The sequence below is a fragment of the Leopardus geoffroyi genome, chromosome C1, assembly GCF_018350155.1.
Source record: "Leopardus geoffroyi isolate Oge1 chromosome C1, O.geoffroyi_Oge1_pat1.0, whole genome shotgun sequence".
NCBI lineage: Eukaryota > Metazoa > Chordata > Mammalia > Carnivora > Felidae > Leopardus > Leopardus geoffroyi.
In genome coordinates this window covers 40,985,240-41,009,961 of record NC_059328.1, presented here as the reverse complement: position 1 = coordinate 41,009,961, position 24,722 = coordinate 40,985,240, and the positions used below count along the sequence as shown (strand labels likewise).

At 35.3% G+C, this 24,722-nt stretch overlaps 1 protein-coding gene and 1 long non-coding RNA gene across 2 annotated transcripts in view; one reads left to right on the top strand and one right to left on the bottom strand.

Moving 5' to 3' along the window:
* Positions 1-2,241, bottom strand: part of CC1H1orf185 (chromosome C1 C1orf185 homolog) — a 34,926-nt gene extending 32,685 nt beyond the window's left edge. The window contains exon 1 of the mRNA XM_045477322.1: positions 2,173-2,241. Within this exon, the coding sequence (XP_045333278.1) occupies positions 2,173-2,233 (61 nt within the window). The 5' untranslated portion in view covers positions 2,234-2,241. The remainder of the gene's footprint in view (positions 1-2,172) is intronic.
* A 4,071-nt stretch (positions 2,242-6,312) lies between these two features.
* Positions 6,313-17,123, top strand: LOC123597871. Its single transcript, XR_006712296.1, has 2 exons — positions 6,313-6,350; positions 17,047-17,123. It is a non-coding gene; the product is annotated as an uncharacterized LOC123597871 (long non-coding RNA).
* The last annotated feature ends 7,599 nt before the right edge of the window (positions 17,124-24,722 follow it).

Sequence of the window (24,722 nt, the reverse complement as noted above, 5' to 3'; positions counted from 1 at the left end):
CACATGATAATGGAGTTTATAATCTGGAGAAGACAAGATGTTTAAATGGGTATGTTCATTAAAATATTCCAAGTGCTATGATAATGACATTTTGGCAGTGCTAAGACAACAGAAGCAGTTTGACCAAGTGCAGAAACTGTTCTAGAGATAACACCTGAGCTGAATCTTACAGAACAAGTAAGAGATAGCTAGGCAAGAACATTAAGTCTTAAATCAGGTTATGATTCTTCTATCTTAAAATAAATAAAATTCTCTCCCAGCAGACCCTCCACCATACAATTGATCCTTTCCTTACCATTTGCAGCCTAAACTCTTAAAATGAGAATTTCTACTTCTTCACATCTATTTCCAAGGCATTAATAATTCCATTAACACAAAAAATCAAAAGGCCACTAGTGGCCATTTTCTCTCTTTTGCCTTGGCATCAGTAAAGTAAATCCACTTGGTTTTCCTCCCCTTTATGTGTCTAAACCTTTATTGCCTTTATAGGTCTCTCTTCTTTAGCCCATCTATCCTTTAACATATCTATCTATATCTAAATACATCTAAATATATTGATATAAAGGATATATCTTTATATATCTATAAATCTGCATATATAGGTATATATATGTATATCCTTTAACTGCATATATATATATATGTGCATATATATATATATATATATATATATGCTTTAACATATCTATTTAGATTTAGATTCTGTCTTGAGATATTTAAGGGATATAGATAGATATAGATGTTACCTATATATACTTATATCTATATCTTTTCCCAAAACTACTAGGTATTTGTACCAGGAGTGTTTTTTTTTGCAATCATTCCAGGACTAAAAATCCTGTTTTATTTTTTGAGTTATTCCCAAATTACCTGTTTATTATACTCTTTTAGGGTTTTGCCAGCTTTCAGTCTCTTTTGAACACCATTTATATGTAGAATACTGTTTCATACACCAAGTGAGGGATAAAAAGTCATTTAAATAAGAATGAATCCTTGCCCCGAAATTTTAAAAATCTATAATAAGATATAAGCAAGGCTCATATGCAACCAGTATAAAAAACTGACCATACTGACTTTTTTAGTTGGTGTCTGCTCTGAGTGGTTGGAAAACTAACCAGACCTGTCTGTGAATATGGAAAAATTACTCATTTTGCTGATTGGCTTTTAATGTTCTTATCTGAAAAATGGGAGTCATACTATCTATCTCACATGATTAGAATTAGAAGTAAATGAGATAATGTTGCAAGGAATTAATAACATAAAAAACAGGAAGACATCTCAAGCTTCACATGCATACACCAGGCCATGAAGCAAGACTCAACAAGTTTTATAGAATCATTATTACATATACCACATTCTCTGAAAATAATGCAATTAATTTTGAAATTAATAACCTAATATATACCCTGAGAAAAGCTCCCATACTTCTGGAAACTTAAAATCACACTGTAAATAACTCATGCATTAAAAAAGAAATCAGTGGAAGTTTGAAAATAAATACAAATAACCAATAATGATATGTACAAATACTTGTAGCAACAAAGCTAGAACCAAATTCAAGGGAAATGTATGGCCCTAAATGCATATATTAGAAAAGAAAGCTGAAAAATAATGAGCTTATTCCTCAAATTACAAGTTGAAAAAGACCAGCAAAATAAGCCCAAATAACATAGAGGAAGGAAATAAATAAAGAACAAAAATTAATGAAATAAAAATTAAGATTTTTGGTAAAGATTAATAAGATTGATGAATCTCTAGCTAGATTAATAACCAAATAAAAAGGCATAAGTAAACAACATTTAAAATGAAGAAAGAACATAATTATAAGTATAGCTGAGATTAAAATAAGAAAATACTTTCAACAAATTATTTTTAAACTTGTAAAAATTATATATACCTAAAAGTGACTTACAAAAAGTGACTCAAGAAGTAATAGAAAACCTAAATGAACATGTATCCATTAAACCGAATCAGCAGTTACAAAATTTCCCCCAAAGAAAACAGCAGGCCCCAATAACTTTACAATTTCTACTGTATACCCATGATTCAAGTATTTCTTATCTTATTCAAGCTCTTCCAGAAAATAGAAAGAGATTGCTGGTTGTTTGTCCAAATACATTTTCCTCTTCTTCCCAGGCAAAAAGCTAGACTATGTGTCCTAGCTTCCCATACCATTAGGTGAAGCCATATGATGGAGTTCTAACCAATGGAATTTGAATGGAAGTGATGTCATAAAAACCTCTCAAGCACCTTTCTCCATGCTCCTTCTCCTTTTAGGCTTGACTGGGATGGAGATTATCCCCAGGGAACTTTGTAGCCATGTGTTACCATGGATCTAATTAACATTTATAGGACACTCAACACAAATAAAATCAAAACACAACATATCAGGATTTGGGGGATGCCACGAAAAAAGAACTTAGGGAAAAATTTACACCAAAAAACTGCAATATTAAAAAAAAGTGTGAAAAAACTTAAAAACTAAAGTAGAGTTGATTAAGCCTAATGTGAACAGAAGAAAAAATATTAAAAACTAAAGTGAAAACCAATGAAATAGAAAACAGAAAACAATACAGATGGTAACCCAAAATCAAAAGCTAGTAATAGATATGCAAAAGAGAGAGGGAGAGAGAGAAGGAGGGGGAGAGAGAGAGAGAGAAAGGAATCCAAGCATATCACTAAAGAAAGCCAACAAAACATGGAAGATAGCAAGAGAAGAAAAGATAAAGGAAATGTATAGAAACAATCATAAAACAAAAAACAAAATGGCAATAAATACATATCTACCAAAAATTTAAATGGTCCAATCAAAAGACATAGGGTGAAAGAGTGTATAAAAAAAAACAAGACCCATCTACAGGCTGCGTACAAGACTCATTTCAGACAGGAAGACACCTGAACATTGAAAGTGAGGGGGTGGAGAAACAGTCATCATGCAAATGGGTGTCAGAAGAAAGCCAGAGTAGCAATACTTATATTGGACAAAATAGACCTTAAAACAAAGAATATAACAAGAGACAAAGAAAGACACTATATAATAATAAATGGAACAACCCAACAAGAAGATATAACAATTATAAATATTTACCCATCCAACATGAAAACACCCAAATACATAAAAACAGTTAATAACAAACATAAAGGAAATAATTTATAGTAATACAGTAATGGTAGGGGGCTTTAATACCCCACTTACATAGATGGACAGATTATCCAACAGAAAATAAACAAGGAAACAGTGGCTTTGAATGACACACTAGACCAGATAGATTTAACAGATATTTTCAGAACATTCCATCCTACAGCAACAGAATACACATGAACTTTTCAAGTTCACATGGAACATTCTCCAGAATAGATCACTTATTCAGACACAAAACGTCTCAAAATTCAAAAAATCAAAGTTATACCATGCATCTTTTCTGACCACAATGCTATGAAACCAAAAATCAACCACTAGAAAAATCTGGAAAGACCACGAATACATGGATGTTAAATAACATGCTACTAAATAATGAATGGGCCAACCACAAAATAAAAGAAGAAATAAAAAGCTACATGGAAACAAATGAAAGTGAAAACACAACAATCCAAAATCTTTGGGATGCAGCAAAAGCAGTTCTAAGAGGGAAGTTTAGAGCAACACAGGTCTACCTCAAGAGGAAAGAAAAATATCAAATAAACAACCTAACCTTATACCTAAAGGAGCTAGAAAAAGAAGAACAAACAAAACCCAAACACAGCAAAAGGAAAGACATAATATTATGTCTAAAATAAATGATATAGTATCTAAAACATCAATAGAACAGATCAATGAAATCAATAACTGGCTCTTTGAGAAGATCAACAAAATCAATAAACCTTTAGCCAGACTCATAAAAGAGAGAGAGAGAGGGAAGGAAAGAACTCAAATAAACAAAATCACTAATGAAAGAGGAGAAATAACAACCAAAACCACAGAAAGACAAACAATTGTAACAGAATATTATGAAAACCTGTATGCCAACAAATTGAACTTAGATGAAATGGATAAATTCCTAGAAACATATAACCTACCAAAACTAAAATATGAAGAAACAGAAAATTTGAACAGATCAATGAAATTAAATCAGTAATCAAAAAATTCCCAAAAGATAAAGGTCCAGGATCAGACAGCTTCACAGGTGAATTCTACCAAACATTTAAAGAGGAGCTAATACCTATTCTCAAACTATTCCAAAAAATAAAAGAGGAAGGAAAACTTACAAATTCTTTCTATGAGACCAGCATTATCCTGATACCAAAACCAGAAAAAGACACCCCAAAAAAAGGAAAAAAGAGAGAGAGAGAGGACTACAGGCTAATATCTCTGACATAAATGAAAAAAATATCAACAAAATGAGCAAACTGAATCCAATAATGCATTAAAAAAATCATTCTGTGGAATTATCAAGTGGAATTCATTCTGGAGATGCAAGGATGGTTCAATATTGACAAAACAATGTGATATGTCACATGAATAAGAGAAAGGATAACAACATAGGGTCATTTCTTTTTTTTTAAGTTTTTATTTATATTTATTTTATTTATATTAGTTAACATACAGTGTAAAATTAGTTTCAGGTGTAAATTATAGTGATTCATCACTTCCATGCAACACATGACCCCATCACAACAAATTCACTCCTTAATCTCCATTACCCATTTAAACCATCCCTCCACCCACCCTCCATTCTGGTAACCATCACTTTGTTCTTTATGGCTAAACTCTTTTTCTTGGTTTGCCGCTCTTTCTCTCTCTTTCTTTTTTCCCTTTGCTCATTTGCTTTGTTCCTTAAATTCCACATATATGTGAAATCATATTGTATTTGTCTTTCTCTAGTTGCCTTATTTTACTTAGTATAATACTCTCTAGCTCCATCCATGTTGTCGCAAATGGCAAGATTTCATTCTTTTTTATGACTAAGTATTATTCCATTACACACACACACACACACACACACACACACACACACACACACCACATCTTCTGTATCCATTCATTAGTTTATGGGCACTTGGGCTCTTTCCATAATTTGGCTATTGTAGATAATGCTGCTATAAATATCGAGGTGCATGTATACTTTTGAACACATTTAATGCAATCCCTATCAAAATACAAATAGCATTTTTCACACGGCTAGAATAAACAGTCCTAAATTTGTATGGAGCCACAGAAGATCTCAAATAGCCAAAGCATTTTTGAAAAAGAAAAACAAAGCTGGGATGCATGGGTGGCTCATTCAGTTAAGTGTCCAACTCTTGGTTTCGACTCAAGTCATGGTCTCATGGTTTGTGAGATCAAGCCCAGTGTCAGACTCCATGCTGACAGCATAAGGCCTGCTTGGGATGCTCTCTCTTCCTCTCTGTCTCTCTCTCTGCCCCTCCCCACTTACATACATGCTCTCTCTGTCCGTCAAAATAAATAAATAATTTTAAAAAAATAATTAAAGCTGGAGGCATCACAATTCTGGACTTCCAGTTATATCATAAAGCTATAGTGATAAAAACAGTATGGTACTGGCATAAAAACAGGCACATGGATCAATAGAACAGACTGGAAAACCCAGAAATAAGTTCACAACTTTATGGTCAATTAATCTTCAACAAAGAAGGAATGAGTATACAGTGGGTTAAAGACAGTCTTTTAAAAAAATGATGTTGGGGAAACTAGATAGCCACTTGCAAAAGAATGAAACTAGACCACTTTCTTTCACCATACACAAAAATAAATTCAAAATGGATTAAAGACCCAAATGTGAGACCTGAAACCATAAAATTTCTAGGAGAGAGAACAGGCAGCAATCTCTCTGACATTGGCCATAGCAACATTTTTCTATATATGTCTCCTGAGGCAAGGGAAATAGAAGCAAAAATAAACTATTGGGATTATACAAAAATAAAAAACTTTTTCTTTTGATTGCAAAGGAAGCAATCAACAAAACTAAAAGGCAACCTACTGAATAGAAGATATTTGCAAATGATAAAGGGTAAGTATCTAAAGTATATAACGTACTTATACAACTCAACACCTCAAACCCAAATAAAATTAAAATTATTAAATGATTAAATGATTAAATAAATTAAATGATTAAAAATGGGCAGAAGACATGAACAGACATTTCCTCAAAGAAGACACCCAGATAGCCAAGAGATACATGAAAAGATCCTCAACACCACTCATCAGGGAAATGAGATATCACCTCACACTTGTCATAATGGCTAAAATCAAAAACACAAGAAACAACAAGTGTTTGTGAGGATGTGGAGAAAAAGGAACCCTCTTGCACTGTTGGTGGGAATGCAAACTGGTGCAACCACTGTGGAAAACAGTGTGGCAGTTCCTCAAAAAGGTAAAAATAGAACTACCCTATGATCCAGTAATTGCACTACTGGGTATTTACTCCTAAAAGATAAAAACACTAATTCAGAGGGATATATCACCCCTATGTTTATTGCAACATTATTTACAGTAGCCAAACTATGGAAACAGCCCATGTTTTCATCAATAGATTCATGGATGAAGAAGATTCGGTATACCAATAGACACATGAAAAAATGCTCAACGTCACTCATCATCAGGGAAATGCATCTGATGCATCTGATGCATCTGATTCTAACAGGTGTGATTCTAACAGGGAAATGCATCTGATGCATCAGATGCATCTGATGCTAACAGTTTTGATAATCAAAACTATAATGAGATACCACCTCACACCTGTTAGAATGGCTAAAATCAAGAAGACAAGAAATGAATGCTGGCAAGCATGTGGAGAAAAAGGGACCCTTGTGCACTGTTGGTGGGAATGTCTCACCCATCAACTCACCCACCCACCCACTCACCCACCCACCAACTCACCCACCCACTCTCTCTCAACAATAAATAAACATTAAAAAAAACGTTTGCTCTTTGAAAGACACTACTCAGAAAATGAAAAGGCAAGTCACAGACTGGGAGAAAATATTAATAAAGCACATGTCTGATTAAGGACTTGCATCCAGAATATATGCAGAGCTCTCAGACTCACCAATAAGAAAACAAACTGCCCAATTAAAAGTGAGCAAATGATATGAACAGATCCTTCACCAAACAAGACAAACAAATGGCAAATAAGCATATGAAAAGATTCTCCACATCATTATGCATTAGAGAAAGACAAATTAAAATCATATTGAAAAACCACTTCACATCCATTAGGAAGGCTAAAATGAGATTAAACATACCAAAGATTGGCAAGAATGGGGAAGAACTGGAATTCTTTTACTATGCTGGTGGGAATGTACAATGTTACAATCACTTTGGAAATAGTTTGATAGTTTCATGAAACATTAAACATATACCCACCATGTGATTCAGCCATTCTATTCCTATGTATTTATCCAATAAAAAAGAAAATATATGTCTATAAAATTTTTATAGCAGCTTATCTGTTTTTTTTTTTTAATGTTTATTTATTTATCCTGAGAGAGGATGAGCAGGGGAGGGGCAGGGAGAGAGGTAAAGAGAGAATCCCAAGCAGGCTCTGCACCATCAGCACAGAGCCTGATGCAGGGCTCAATCCCACCAACAATGAGATCATGACCTGAGCTGAAATCAAGAGTCAGACGCTTAACCCACTGAACCACCCAGGTACTCTTACAGCAGCTTATTTGTAATAGTCAAAAACTGGGTGGTAGGCAGAGTTCTAAGATCGCCCCCAGACTCCCAGCCTCTAGTATACATACACCTTTTCCCAGTTATTCATGAAGCACTAATCTACATACTACTATAAACGGATTTTTCAGGTGTTATTAAGGCCCCAAAGTAATTGAGTTTAAGATAGAGAGATGATCTGAGCGGGCCTGGCATAATCACATGAGGCCTTTAAATCTGGGTCTAGAGGTCCTCAAAAAGTTCAAAATAGAAGTGCCCTGCCATCCAGCAATTGCACTACTAGGTATTTATCCAAAGAATAAAAAAAAAATGGATTCGAAGGGGCACATGAACCCTGATGTTTATAGCAGCATTATCAACAATAGCCAAACTACAGAAAAAGCCCAAATATCCACTGACTGATGAATAGATAAAGAAAAATGTGGTGTATATATCTATACACATACATATATATATATGTGTATATATATATGTATATATGTATGTGTACATACATATATATGTATATATGTATGTGTACATATATATATGTATGTGTATAGATATATAATGGAATGTTACTCAGCCATCAAAAGAATGAAATCTTGCCATTTGCAATGATGTGGATGGAGCTAGAATGTATTATACTAAGTGAAATAACTCAGTCAGAGAAAGACAAATACCATACGATTTCACCCATGTGTGGAATTTAAGAAACAAAACAGATGGGGCACCTGGGTGGCTGAGTTGGTTAAGAGTCTGACTTCAGCTCAGGTCATGATCTCATGGTTTGTGAATTCGAGCCCCACGTTAGGCTCTGCACTGGTGCTGCAGAACCTGCTTGGGATTCTCTCCCCCCACGCCTTTCTCTCTCTGCCCCTTCACCACTTGCACTCTCTCTCTCTCAAAAATAAATAACCTTAAAAAAAAGAAACAAAACAGATGAACATAGGGGAAAGAAAAGAGAGAGAGAGAGAGAGAGGGAGAGAGGGAAACCATAAACAACTGTTAAGTATAAAGAACAAATTGAGGGTTGGGGTGCCTGGGTGGCTGAGTCTGACTCTTGGTTTCAACTCAGATCATGATCTCACAGTTTGTGAGTTCTAGCCCCGCGTCAGGCTCCTCACTGACAGGGCAGAACCTGCTCAGGATTTTTCTCTCCTTCTCTCTCTCTGCCCCTCCCCAGCTTGCTCTCTCTCTCTCTCTCTCCCTCTCAAAAAATAAATAAAAAAACAGAATATTAAAAAAAAAAAAACAGGACAAACTGAGTGCTGCTGGACAGGAGGTGGGTGCGGGGATGGGGTAAATGGGTGATGGATATTAAGGAGGGTACTTGTTGCGATGAGCACTGGGTGTTAAATGTAAATGATGAATCACTAAATCCTACTTCTGAAACCAATACTACACTATATGTTAACTAACTAGAATTTAAATAAAAACTTGAAACATGAAAACAAATAAAATAAATAAATGAATAAATAAATAATAAATGCTTGAAACATGAGAAAAATCTGGGCCTAGAGGTCAGACACTGGGAAAGTCAGAGATTTGAAGCTTCAGGGGGATTTGTATATGGTAAGTTCTCTATTATTAGCTTGAAGATAGAGGGAGCCATTTGGCAAGGAATGAGGGTATCCTCTAGCAGCTGAGAGAAGCCCAGCAAGAAAATGAGAACCTCAGCCCTACAACTACAAGGAACAAAATTCATTTAACAACCTGAATGAACTCGGAAGCAGATTTTTCCCTCCAGAACCACCAAGAAGGAATACAGCCTGGTTGATGCCTTGACTTCAAGCCTTATAATACCAGAAGCAGAGAAATCTGGCCATACTGTACCTAGACTTCTGTTCTACATAACTAAAAACCAACACATGGGTGTTATTCTATGTAGCTACTACAAAAGATTGTAATTTGTTAATCAGCAAGAGAAAACTACTACAAACTGGAAAGAACTCAAGTGCCCATCAACAGATAAACAGATAAACAAATTGTAGTCTATTCATACTCTTCGCAATAAAGAGAAATAAACTATTGCCATACACAACAATAGGGATAAATTTTAAAATAATTCTGCTGAGTGAAAGAAGCCAAAAAATATAGACTATATATAATATGATCTCATTTATATAAAACTCTAGAATATGCAAACTAATCTACAGTGACAGAAAGCAAACTAATGGTTGCTTAGAGATGAGAGACAGGGAAGGATGCGAAGGAGGAATTACAAAAGAGTATACAAAACCTTTTGGGGAATGGGGTGCCTGGAGCTCAGTTGGTTGAACTTCTGACCACGCAGTCCGTGGGTTCTAGCCCCACATCAGACTCTGTGCTGACAGCTCAGAGCCTGGAGCATACTTCAGATTCTGTGTCTCCCTCTCTCTCTGCCCTTACCCTGCTCAAGCTCTGTCTCTCTCTCTCTCTCTCTCTCTCTCTCTCAAAAATAAATAAACATTAAAAAAAAACCTTTTGGGGGTAATAAATAATACATTATCTTGAGTATGGTGATGTATATGCGTGTGCATGTCAAAACTTTGTTCAAAATGTCATAAATATGTATTCAATTATTCTTCAATAAAGCAGTTTTTCAAAGTAAAAAAATTTTAATTATAATATTTTAAAAGAAGACATGGAAAAGAAAAATTTGAACACAATGAAAATCAAATTAAACACTATATATTAAAAAATAAATAAATTATATAAAAGATTCTGGGAGATTTTTTTTTTGTTTTCAGAATCATTTAAATCTTGCAATGAAAGATGGATCTGAAACCTTGCTAAAGTAATTTTGGTTGATCCTCATTATTTGTGGATTCCATATTTCTGAATTCATTTACTCAGTGAAATGTATTTGTAACCTCAAAATCAATACTCACAGTGTTTTTATAGTTATTTACAGACATATGTATGGGCAGAGTGGTAAAAAATTTTAGTCAGTGTACATGGTTTTTTTTCTTTTTTTCTTTTTTTTTAACTTTCTTTTTTTTATTTTTAAAAATTTACATCCAAATTAGTTAGCATATAGTGCAACAATTATTTCAGGAGTAGATTCCTTACTGCCCCTTACCCATTTAGCCCATCTCCCCTCCCACAACCCTTGCAGGAACCCTCAGTTTGTTCTCCATATTTATGAGTCTCTTCTGTTTTGTCCCCCTCCCTATTTTTATATTATTTTTGTTTCCCTTCCCTTATGTTCATCTGTTTTGTCTCTTAAAGTCCTCATATGAGTGAAGTCATATGATTTTTGTCTTTCTCTGACTAATTTCACTTAACATAATACCTTCCAGTTCCAGCCACGTAGTTGCAAATGGCAAGATTTCATTCTTTTTGATTGCCGAGTAATACTCCGTTGTATATATATATATATATATATATATATATATATATATATATATATATATACCACATCTTCTTTATCCATTCATTCATCATGGACATTTGGGCTCTTTCCATACTTTAGCTATTGTTTAGTGCTGCTATAAACATAGGGGTGCATGTGTCCCTTCGAAACAGCACACCTGTATCCCGTGGATAAATGCCTAGTAGTGCAATTTCTGGGTCGTAGGGTAGTTCTATTTTGAGTTTTTGAGGAACCTCCATACTGTTTTCCAGAGTGGCTGCACCAGCTTGCATTCCCATCCACGTACATGTTTTTAGCTGAGGTCAAACAAGGTGACATTCTGTCTTCTTATTGTAGATCTCATACTATAGACAATTATCCTTTTCTAAGTTTTTTAAAAAATGTTTTATTTATTTTTGAAAAAAAGAGTGCCAGTGGGGGAGGGACAGAGAGACAGGGACAGAAGATCTGAAGTGGGCTATGTGTTGAGAGTAGCAAGACCAAAGTGGGGCTCAAACTCACCAACCAAAATATCATGACCTGAGCCAAAGTGGGACACTCAACCAACTGGGCCACCCAGGTGCCCCAATAATTATCCTTTTTGTGATCTATTTAGTGTTATGGTTTTTGCAGCTTTTTACTTTTTGTTGGTGATTTCACTGTTTAAAATGGCCCCCAAACATAATGTAAAACACCATCTAGTGTTCCTAAGTGCAAGAAGGCTGTGATGTGCCTTACAGAGAAAAAGTGTGTGGTAGATAAGCTTCACTCAGCTTTGAGTTATAGTGCTGCTGTCAACTGAGTTCAATGTTAATGAATCAATTAACTATACCATATAAAGTGTCTTTACATAAAAGCACACATAAAACACAACTATATTGACTGGTTAACAAAAATGTTGTAATGAGAAGTTGCAGGGACCTAACCCTATATTTTTCCTTAAGAGCAATAGTTGAGTATTTGTTAATTCAGTGTTCACAGCAACTTTATAGAACATAACTACCATTAATAATATATATTTTTATTCTCAACGATAAATAAAAATAATGGAGGTTCTACCATCAAATAGCTTATGTGAGTAGTCAGAGGCTTTAGAAACAATTATTTCTCTCATGACTTCTGCTTCACCTATTTGTTATTGAAGTAAATTAAATCAATGAATTATGTAGATTTTTAGTTGTTTATTCTCCACTGAAGATATTCTGATCTTTCTCAATTTTTCTCAGCTTTTCAACTCCATTTACCACTATCCTCAATTTCAGATGACCTCTGTCCATTTGATATTTTAAGTTTCACTTCCAGTCAGAATGGCTCACTTCCAATCAGAATGCCTGTTCTTTTTTTTTAATGTTCATTTATTTATTTAGAGAGAGAGAGAGATAGTGCATGCAGGGAAGGGACAGAGAGAGACAGAGAGGGAGAGAGAGAGAATCCCAAGCAGGCTCCACGCCACTAGCACAGAGCCCAACACAGGGCTTAATCACATGAACCGTGAGATCATGACCTGAGCTTAACCAACTGAGCCACCCAGGTGCCCCTGAGATGCCAATTCTTAAGCTCCTTTCCTTTTTCTTTAAGGAGCTCCCATTGCTTGGAAATCATCTCTTCCACTAGATTGTAAACTCTTTTAGAGCTAGGTGCAGAATGTCCTTACTTCACTCCCTATTTGCTGCACTCAAGGAAAAACAATAAAACCCCACAAGAATCAGAAAGAAGCAACTGGGCATGGCACCTGCAAAGGCAAAGTTAACAGAACAAGGCTTTAAAACATATTTTAAGGTCAGTAGAGACAGATGCTCTTTTACCATAAAAATATCTAAAAATTATGCTAGTAAGAATATGAATATGATTGCTTTCCCCTGGTATACATGTCCTGCATAATCCTCTCTCCTTGAATGCAGAAAAGAAAGATCTTTATGGGATATTTTTTCAAAAGTAGAAGGAAGGTCCAAGAGAAGCAATGCTGCTCCAGACACATACTTTGTGGAAGGGAAGCTGGATTTAGGGATACCATGCTCAACTTTTCATTTTTCACATGTATATTCTGTGTGATTTGAATTTTATCATTGTAAAACTGGAGCACAGAACTAATTGAACCTTATTTGGGCTTCCTTATATGTTCAATCAGAAGAAAGGGGAGCATTTTCATTCCCTTTTCCAATCAGTGTAAGGCACCTTTAGAGTAGGTGACAGGGAAAAAAAGAAAATCTCTCCTGTAACTCATCTGGGCTGCTAAACAGAGCTACTTAATCTTCCATTCTGTCAAATGTACACGTAAGGAGGGGATTGTCAGCATATTTGTGGTGGGAACTATATTATGCTTAGTGTAATGAAAGAGAAATGGTCATAAGCATTTCAAAATTATTTCAAATATTTTTTCAAGAGAGAAATAATTTGTTGCTAGAAAGAAGGCTTGTTACAACTTCACTACAATATACCCTTAAACTCTGTTTAACCTCTTATTTAAAGAGGTCCCAGGTGGGGCACCTAGGTGGCTCAGTCAGTTGAGCATCTATCTTTTGGTTTCGGCTCAGGTCATGATCCCAGGGTCATGGGAGGAAGCCCCCACGCTCACTGCCGAGCCCACCTGGGATTCTCTCTTTCTCTCCCTCTGTCCCTCTCCCCAACTTGCATCTTTCTCTCTCAAATAAAAAAATAATTTAAAAAATAATAAAGAGGTCCCTGTTATGTGCAGTACCATCACACATAAAACTGACAGAAGTTTTGGGGATAGAGGAAAAGTACTATGATCCTTCATTTCTCACTCAAGATATGTATGGAAGTCTAAGGTGTCCATATTCCTTATGACAATTCTTTTATATTACTGCCAGAGAAATTGTGTCTTCAGAAACTTTAACAACCTGGGGTATATTTCAATGCAATGACATAAGCCTAAATAATGAAAATTGTAGAACTGCTTAACTGTCAAAAGTATAGCCTATGAAATTTCTGGAGAAATATATAGCCTATAGACTACTTGTTCAAACCTTAGAATATTAATAAATAACATAATAAAATACTAACAACATCATGATCTAAAGCTTACCAACAGTTATTGTGACAGTTTCATCATCTGTGGAGCACTTCTTCCTTTTACTTAAGGTGCTCGAAGGAGCATGCTTATAAAAGCTCAATTGTGGGGCACCTGGGTGGCTCAGTTGGTTAAATGTCAGACTCTTGGTTTTGGCTCAGGTCATGATCTCACGGTTCATGAGTTTGAGCCCCACTTCAGGTTTTACGCTGACAGCATGGAGCCTGCTTGGGATTCTCTCTCTCTCCCTCTCTCTCTGCCCCTCCCCTGCCTGCTTTCTTTGTCTCTCACAAAGTAAATAAATAAACTTAAAAAAAATTTTTGAGTATATAAAATTCATTCCATTCATTAAAGAGTATACAAAATTACTAGTTTTCTCATCTTGTTCATCTGGTATGACTCTTTGGCTTTCAAGTTTTAAATCCATCAGAATAAAACTTTACATTTGTGAAAAATGTTCCTGTGCTTCCCTCTGATGCTTCATTTCTGTAGTTAAAAAAAAGAAGATATTTATAAGAAGACTATAGTTTTTCTAGCTTTTAATAATATATTCAATTTGTTAGGAAACTGTCATGAATTTTCCAATAAATGTAGTGGTTACTCTTTTTGATATATTTGCATTATTTGACTATGATTTATAACTCAAATGTGATGATGACTATAGATCACATTTCTATATTTATATTTTGCTTCTTCTTCAAAATACTTTTTACTTTAGATACCTGTCCCTTTTGTGATTCATTTCTGCCACTTACTAATTTAAATACATCATATACAACTTTTGATTCTTTTGTGACATCTTCCATTTGGCCTTAGAAACTTATTATTTTGAAAATCTGAGTGAAATTTTTTCAAGATGTTCTGAAAGATCATATTTAAATATCATATTTTTTGCAATTTAAATGAACATAGGAATTTCAGCTTTTCTTGAATAAATTCTAAAGCTGCTATTCTATTTTTGTTTTTTAAAATAAATTCAATAACTATCCCAAATCTGTTATTCACTATATCCCAAAACTTTCTTGAGTTACCTTTTGAATGCTTATTCTATTACAGTCAAACATACATTTTCTGTACTTGGTGACTCTTTTGAACTTTGGTTGATTTTTGTTTTATAGAGGTTAGGAAGGATCAAGGACTTTTACTTTCCCTTTTGAGCAAATTTTGGTAAATGATTTTTCTGAGAACACTTGCCAAGTGTTTCTACCATTTACTAAACTACTTAAAAATTATAATCCTCCATGACATGCTTTAAATAAAACACTGTGGTTCTTTTTTTCCTTTATTTTTCTGTTTAACACATAAACATTTTTAAAATGCATTGATTTAAACAAACCATATGGTTTCTATGTTCTGAAACTCTGATAAATTAACTTTGAGTTAAGAGATGTTAGCAATGTACTAAAAACATAATATCTGTTTCAATTTTAGTTTGAAATGATTGTTTTTGTCACCCGGAAGTGCATTGGTTAAATTGAATACTGAGAAGCTTACTAAGTCTTTTTTATTCCCATGTGTTCTGCTCAATGCACGTACCAATCATGTGTCAGATCATATTGTTAAGATTTATGAAAGTATGTCAAATTAGTATTCTTTTCAATTGCCTTCTTTCTTAAAGTTATTTAAAATTCCTTTATAATATGTAACCTTATACCTTTGTGTTTCTACAAATTTACAATATTGTTTTTGCTGTTTAAGTAGAGCTGAGTTTCTTTTTTCTTCTTTATCTTTTTAAAATAGATGTTTTTATGATTTCACTAATATGCTTTTTGTTTACTTTATAAAATGATTCTTAAAATATTTCCAGATAAAAGGTTTTGCAAATTCTTGCCTTTATTTAAAATCATTTTCCCCCAACACTTTAATAAATTAAATTCTTTGAAATGTGGCCTGCTCTGCATTAAAGGTGGTAGTTGCCTAATATAAGTAGTTTTGTTCAGCACTAATATTGATTCTCTTTTATTGATCTGAAAAGCATAATAAAATATAATCACAACATAATAAAGTAGATGTTTTAAATCACTTTGTTATTCAATATTAAATCACTAATTACTATGATTAAAGTTATTTCATAAAATTCTAAGAATTAGTCAAAAATGCCATTGGAAAAAAATCTGCTAAAGAATGTAGTAAGAAAAAAAATAAGTAGGGGGTGTCACAATTCCAGATTTCAAGTTATATTACAAGTGGTAGTGATTAAAACAGTATGGTACTGGCATAAAAATAGATACATTGATCAATGGAATAGAAAAAAAAAACAGACCCACAATTACTTGGTAAATTAATCTTCAACAAAGAACAAATGAATTTACAGTGGGAAAAAGTCTTTAAAAAAATGGTGGGAAAACAAGACAGCCACATGCAAAAGAATGAAGCTGGACTACTTTCCTTCACCATACACAAAAATAAACTCAAAAGATTAAAGACCTAAATGTGAGACCTGAAACCATAAAAATCCTAGAAAGAGTACAAGCAGTAATTTCTCTGACACTGGCTGTAGCAACATTTTTCTAGATATGTGTCCCGAGGCAAGGGAAATTAAACAAAACAAAACAAAACAAAAAACTATTGAGACTACATCAAAATAAAAAGCTTCTGCACAGCAAAGGAAATAATCAACAAAACTAAATGGCAACCTACTGAATAGGAGAAGATATTTGCAAATGACATATCTGATAAAGGGTTAGTATCCAAAATATATAGAGAATTCATACAATTCAACACCTCAAAACCAAATAATACAACTAAAAATGGGCAGAAGACACGAACAGACATTTCTCCAAAGAAGACATCCAGATGGCCAAGAGACACACGAAAGGATCCTCAACACCACTCATCATCAAAGAAATACAAATCAAAATCACAATGAGATATCACCTCACACCTGTCAGAATGGCTAAAATAAAAAACACAAGAAACAAAAGGTGTTGGCAAGGATGTGGAGAAAAAGGAACCCTCTTGCACTGTTGATGGGAATGCAAACTTGTGCAACCACTGTGGAAAACAGTATGGCAGTTCCTCAAAAAGTTAAAAATAGAACTACTCTATGATCCAGTAATTGCACTACTGGGTATTTACTCCTAAAAGACAAAAACGCTAATTCAGAGGGATGCATCACCCCTATGTTTATTGCAGTATTATTTACAGTAGCCAAAGTGTGGAAGCAGCCCAAATGCCCACGGACTGATAAATGGATAAAGAGGTGGTGTACGTACACACACACGCGCACGCGCGCACACACACACACACACACACACGCACGCACGCAGGAATATTATACAGCCATAAAAAAGAATGAAATCTTGCCATTTGCAACAAAGTGGATAGAGAGTATAATGCTAAACAAAATCAGTCAGAGAATGACAAATACCATGTGATCTCATTCATATATAGATTTTAAGAAATAAAACAAACAAGGAAAGGAAGAAAAGAGAGAGACCAAACAAGAAACAGATTCTTAACTACAGAGAATAAACTAATGGTTACCAGAGGGAAGGTGGAGAGAAGAATGTAGTAAGAAAATTAACCATAAAATGAAGCTGCCTTATGAAAATCTGATTCCATTAGTTTAATTTAGGAAAGTAACAGCCAAAACCACTAGCAAATGTGAATACTGATAGTATCTACCTTATTAAGGATTGTGAGGATTAAATGACATAATGCATATAAAGTGCTTAGTATAGTATCTAGTACTCTAAAAGCTTAAAAAATACTAGCCATAATCACTCTCCCCCACTTTTCATGCCCTCTCCTACCCTGACCCCACCTCAGTCCCAATCTGCTTCAACTCTAAAATTTTAACTCCTATATTCTATTCTTTACCATAATATGCTTTTCTCTGATCATTATTCCAGTTTTATTACCTTAATCCTACCATAATTTTAATTTTACCTCCTTGATGTTTCTAAACCCTTGACCCTCCTATTTCCCCCCAATTTATTATTACTCTCTGGCTTTACTTCCAGCCCTACTTTTTTCCCTATCCATCACAAAACTTCATAGTCCACAAATTTATTTTTACTCCCCTGGGTTTGTTAAACATAAAGTTGTGTCAGTCATAGGATCTGAAGCCAGGAAAACTCTGGGCTCAAATTCTGGCTGTTACTTACTAGCTGTGAGAAATGAGCAAGATATTTATCTTTTTAAATACACACACACACACACACACACACACACACACATATATATATATATATATATATATATATATATATATATATACACAGAGAGAGAGAGAGAGAGAATGATGATTGTTAAAATTAAATGCAATAGTGTATATCAAGCTTTTACCATACAAGCTATTATATGTTAGACTTTAAGTAAATCTTAGTTTCTTTGTCTTCCTCTCATTCCCTTCAGCAACTATTACAAAATTTCATCTTTTTAAATTTAATATATATATTTTTAATTTACCTCCAAGTTAGTTAGCATATAGTGCAACAATGATTTCAGGAGTAGATTCCTTAATGCCGCTTACCCATTTAGCCCATCCCCCCTCCCACAAACCCTCAAGTAACCCTTTGTTTGTTCTCCATATTTAAGAGTCTTTTATGTTTTTTCCCCTCCCTGCGTTTATATTATTTTGCTTCCTTTCCCTTATGTTCATTTGTTTTGTGTCTTAAATTCCTCAATGAGTGAAGTCATATGATATTTGTCTTTCTCTGACTAATTTCGCTCAGCATAATGCACTTTAGTTCCATCCACGTAATTGCAAATGGCAAGATTTCATTCTTTTTGATTGCTGAGTAATACTCCACTGTGTATATATACCACAACTTCCTTAACCATTCATCCATCGATGGACATTTGGGCTCTTTCCATACTTTGGCTATTGTTGATACTGCTGCTATAAACATTGGGGTGCATGTGTCCCTTTGAAACAGTGTACCTGTATCCCTTGGATAAATACCTAGTTGTGCAATTGCTGGGTTGTAAGCTAGTTCTATTTTTAATTTTTTGAGGAAACTCCATACTGTTTTCCAGAATGGCTGCACCAGTTTTCATTCCCAACAGATCCTTATCTGCAAAAGAGATCCTTATCTCCACCTCCTCCACAACATCTGTTATTGCCTGTGTTAGCCATTCTGACAGGTGTGAGGTGGTATCTCATTGTGGTTTTGATTTGTATTTCCCTGATGAGGAGTGATGTTGAGCATTTTTCATGTGTTGATTGGCCATCTGGATCACTTCTTTGGAGAAGTGTCTATTCATGTCTTTTGTCCATTTCTTCACTGGATTATTTGTTTTTGGGTGTTGACTTTGATAAGTTTTCTATAGATTTTGGATACTAACCTTTTATCTGATATGTCGTTTACAAATATCTTCTCTCATTCCGTCAGTTGCCTTTCAGTTTTATTGATTATTTCCTTCGCTGTGCAGAACATTTTTATTTTGATGAGGTCCCAACAGTTCATTTTTGCTTTTGTTTCCCTTGCCTCCAGAGACATGTTGAGTAAGAAGTTGCTGCGGCCAAGGTCAAAGGGGTTCTTGCCTGCTTTCTCCTCGAGGATTTTGATAGCTTCCTGTCTTAACTTGGGTCTTTCATCCATTTTGCTTATTTTTGTGTATGTTGTAAGAAAGTGGTCTAGGTTCATTTTTCTACATGTCACTGTCCACTTTTCCCAGCACCACTTGCTGAAGAGACTGTCTTTATTCCATTGGATATTCTTTCCTGCTTTGTCAGAGATTAGTTGGCCATACGTTTGTGGGTCCATTTCTGGGTTCTCTATTCTGTTCCATTGATCTGAGTGTCTGTTCTTGTGCCAGTACCATACTGTCTTGATGATTACAGCGTTGTAAAATCTTGAAGTCTAGGATTGTGACGCCTCCAGCTTTGGTTTTCTTTTTCAAGATTGCTTTAGCTATTCAGGGTCTTTTCTGGTTCCATACAAATTTTAGGATTGTTCGTTCTAACTCTGTGAAGAATGCTGGTGTTATTTTGATAGGGATTGCATTGAATATGTAGATTGCTTTGGGTAGTATTGACATTTTAACAATATTTGTTCTTCCTATCCAGGAGCATGGAATCTTTTTCCATTTTTTTGTGTCTTCTTCAATTTCTTTCATAAGCTTCCTATAGTTTTCAGTGTACAGATTTTTCACCTCTTTGGGTAGATTTATTCCTAGGTATTGTATGGCTTTTGGTGCAATTGTGAATGGGATTGATTCCCTGATTGCTCTTTCTGTTGCTTCATTATTGGTGTATAGGAATGCAACTGATTTCTGTGCATTGATTTTATATCCTGCAACTTTGCTGAATTCACGGATCAGTTCTAGCAGTTTTTGGTGGAATCTTTTGGTTTTTCCACATAGAGTAACATGTCATCTGCAAAGAGTGAAAGTTTGACCTCCTCCCGGCCAATTTGGATACCTTTTACTTCTTTGTGTCGTCTGATTGCAGCTGCTAAGACTTCCAACTATGTTGAATAACAGTGGCAAGAGTGGACATCCCTGTCTTGTTCCTCACCTTAGGGAAAACTCTCAGTTTTTCCTCATTGAGGATAATGTTAACATTGGGTCTTTCATATATGGGTTTTATGATCTCAAGGTATGATCCTTCTATCCCTACTTTCTTGAGGGTTTTTATCAAGAAAGATGCTGTATTTTGTCAAATGCTTTCCCTGCATCTGTTGAGAGGATCATGTGGTTCTTGTCCTTTTTTTCATTGATGTGATGAATCACAGTGATTATTTTTTTTTTCCAACGTTTATTTATTTTTGGGACAGAGAGAGACAGAGCATGAACGGGGGAGGGGCAGAGAGAGAGGGAGACACAGAATCGGAAACAGGCTCCAGGCTCTGAGCCATCAGCCCAGAGCCCGACACGGGGCTCGAACTCACGGACCGCGAGATCGTGACCTGGCTGAAGTCGGACGCTTAACCGACTGCGCCACCCAGGTGCCCCCACAGTGATTATTTTGTAGACATTGAACCAGCCCTGCATCCCAGGTATAAATCCCACCTGGTCCTGGTGAATAATTTTTTTAATGTATTGTTGGATCTGGTTGGCTAATACCTTGTTGAGGATTTTTGCATCCCTGTTCATCAGGGAAATTGGTCTATAGTTCTCCTTTTTAGTGGGGTCTCTGTCTGGTTTTGGAATCAAGGTAATGCTGGCTTCATAGAAAGAGTTTGGAAGTTTTCCTTCCATTTCTATTTTTTGGAACAGCTTCAAGAGAATAGGTGTTAACTCTTCTTTAAATGTTTGGTAGAATTCCCCCTGGAAAGCCATCTGGCCCTGGATTCTTGTTTTGGGGGAGATTTTTGATTACTAATTCAATTTCTTTACTGGTTATGGGTCTGTTCAAATTTTCTATTTCTTCCTGTTTCAGTTTTGGTAGTTTATATGTTTGCAGGAATCTGTCCATGTCTTCCAGGTTGCCTATTTTATTGGTGTATAATTGCTCATAATATTCTCTTATTGTTTTCATTTCTGCTGTGTTGGTTGTGATCTCTCCTCTTTCGTTCTTGATTTTATTTATTTGGGTCTTTTCTTTTTTCTTTTTGATTAAAATGGCTAGTGGTTTATCAATTTTGTTAATTCTTTCAAAGAACAAGCTTCTGGTTTCATTGATCTGTTCTACTGTTTTTTGTTTGTTTGTTTGGTTGAGTTTTGTTTTTTGTTTTTGTTTTTTGGCTTCAATAGCATTGATTTCTGCTCTAATCTTTATTATTTCCTGTCCTCTGCTGGTTTTGGGTTTTATTTGCTGTTCTTTTTCCAGTCCCTTAAGGTGTAAGGGTATGTTGTGTATCTGAGATCTTTCTTCCTTCTTTAGGAAGGCCTGGATTGCTATATACTTTCCTCTTATGACCACCTTTCCTGCGTCCCAGAGATTTTGGGTTGTGGTGTTATCATTTTCATTGGCTTCCATGTACTTTTTAATTTCCTCTTTAACTTCTTGCTTAGCCCATTCATTCTTTAGAATGTTAGTTAGTCTCCAAGTATTTGTTACTTTCCAAATTTTTTCTTATGGTTGACTTTGAGTTTCCTAGCATTGTGGTCTCAAAATGTGCACAGTATGATCTTGATCTTTTCATACTTGTTGAGGGCTGATTTGTGTCTCTGTATGTGGTCTATTCTGGAGAATGTTCCATGTGCACTGGAGAAGAATGTATATTCTGCTGCTTTAGGATGAAATGTTCTGAATATATCTGTTAAGTCCATCTGGTCCAGTGTGTCATTCAAAGACATTGTTTCCTTGTTTTTCTTTCTGTTTAGATGATCTGTCCATTGCTGTAAGTGGGATGTTGAAGTCCCCTACTATTATGGTATTACTACCGATGAGTTTCTTTATGTTTGTGATTAATATATTTGGGTGCTCACACATTTGGCGCATAAATGTTTACAATTGTTAGGTTTTCTTGGTGGATAGACCCCTTAATTATGATATAATGCCCTTCTTCATCTCTTGATACAGTCTCTATTTTAAAGTCTAGATTGTATGATATAAGTATGGCTACTCTGGCTTTCTTTTGTTGACCGTTAGCATGATAGATGGTTCTCCATCCCCTTACTTTCAACCTGAAGGTGTCTTTAGGTCTAAAGTGGGTCTCTTGTAAACAGCACATAGATGGATCTTGTTTTCTTATCCATTCTGTTACCCTATGTCTTTTGATTGGAGCATTTAGTCCATTGACGTTTAGAGTGAGTACTGAAAGATATGAATTGATTGCCATTATGTTGCTTGTAGAGTTGGAGTTTCTGGTGGTGTTCTATGGTCCTTTCTAGTCTTTGTTGCTTTTAGTCTTTATTTATTTGTGGTTTTTTTTCATCTGTTCTCCCCTCAGAGAGTTCCCCCTTAACATTTCTTGCAGGACTGGTTTAGTGGTTACACTCCTTTAATTTTTGTTTGTCTGGGAAACTTTTTTTTTTTTCAACGTTTATTTATTTTTTGGGGGGACAGAGCAAGACAGAGCATGAACGGGGGAGGGGCAGAGAGAGAGGGAGACACAGAATCGGAAACAGGCTCCAGGCTCTGAGCCATCAGCCCAGAGCCCGACGCGGGGCTCAAACTCCCGGACCGCGAGATCGTGACCTGGCTGAAGTCGGACGCTTAACCGACTGCGCCACCCAGGCGCCCCTGTCTGGGAAACTTTTAATCTCTCCTTCTATTTTGAATGACAGCCTTGCTGGATAAAGAATTCTTGGCTGCATATTTTTCTGAAGAATCTCCTTTCTGCCTAAGGCTTAATGTTACACTTGAGCTCAGAAACCATTATCACTTCTCTCTTCCTTCTGCACTATTTATTCCTCCTCTCTCCCTATTGACCTTTTCCCTTCACATTTAAACATTCAAAAGCCTCCTCTTTCCTCAAGACAAATAAACCCTTTATTATTCCTCATGGTCAAGCCTCTTGGAACAGTTGTTTACTCTCACTATCTCTACTTTCTCACCTCCTTTTCACTTTTCAACTCACTCTAATATTCCTTTTGCCCATATTCTTCCAAAGCTGCTCTCACTAAGATCCCATATTACTAAGATTGCACATTGATCTCCATTTTACCATGGCCAATGGACACTTTTCTATGGTAATGACACAGTTGATCCCTCCTTCATTCTTGTAATTCTTTTCTTCCTTGCCCACTATGCCATAAGTTTCTCCAGGTTTCCATTTCTTGCTTTAGACTTCTTATCAGGCTCATCATCTAATGCCCATTCCCAATGTCATAGTTCCCTCAGACTCTATTTTAAATCTTTGGGTTTTTTTTTCCTTACAGAAGTTGGTTGATCCATCTAAATATATGTCTTTAATTACAACACCTATATGCTGATGACTCATTAAACTTTATTTCCAGTATAGATCTCCAGTATAAGTTCCATAATCCTTTATTCAACTAGCTATCCCATCTCTCCTCCTATATGTCCCATAAATACCTCAAATTCAATATACTGAGAACTAAACTCAAATTTGCTTCTACACATATAGGACATGTTTTAGCCAATAATAAACAACCATCTTCCACAGAATTACCAAGGCCTTTCTCAATCCAGGACCTATATTTGAACACAAAAAAATCATTATTACTCAATTTTTCCAAGAATCAGTGCACACTACTATTCCATATACATAGGAAAATAATCCATTACATATAATAGATGCTTTAGGGCACTAGGGTTTAATTATTTTGCAGAACTCAGTTGATACATGTGCTCATTTACCTTCTATGCGCCAAGTTAGTAGCTTTTGCCTCTTGTCTCTGGTATCCTCCATGCCTCCCTCCTTCAGCTTTGCTGGCTAATGCTCTCATGCTTTTGTCTTGCCTACTGTAATAGCCTACAGAATTGAGTTGGCCCAAATCCAACTCTCTAATTTGATTTCATGACACTTGTCTTTAGGCTTATTATGGATCAGCCATACTATGCTACATGTACCTTTCTGAATATAATGCATTCTTCTGAGCTAAAGTGTCTGTGCCTTTGCTGTTTCCTCTCTTTGGTATCCCTTCAACCTCTTCATTACACTTTTTTTTCTTTATACAAGGAAGGGATAAGTACACATTCTTTTTAAAGGATTCACACAACAGAGTAAAAAGTTAACTATTCCTTTATCCGATCTCTCTCTGCCAAATGTCAACATATACACACATACACTTTTCTCTCCACAGATAACTGCTATTAACAGTCTGGTTTGTATCCTTCCAGACTAAATTCTGGAGTTAACTCCTCACATTTGCTGCTATAAAACTTTTGATTTACCCTTATC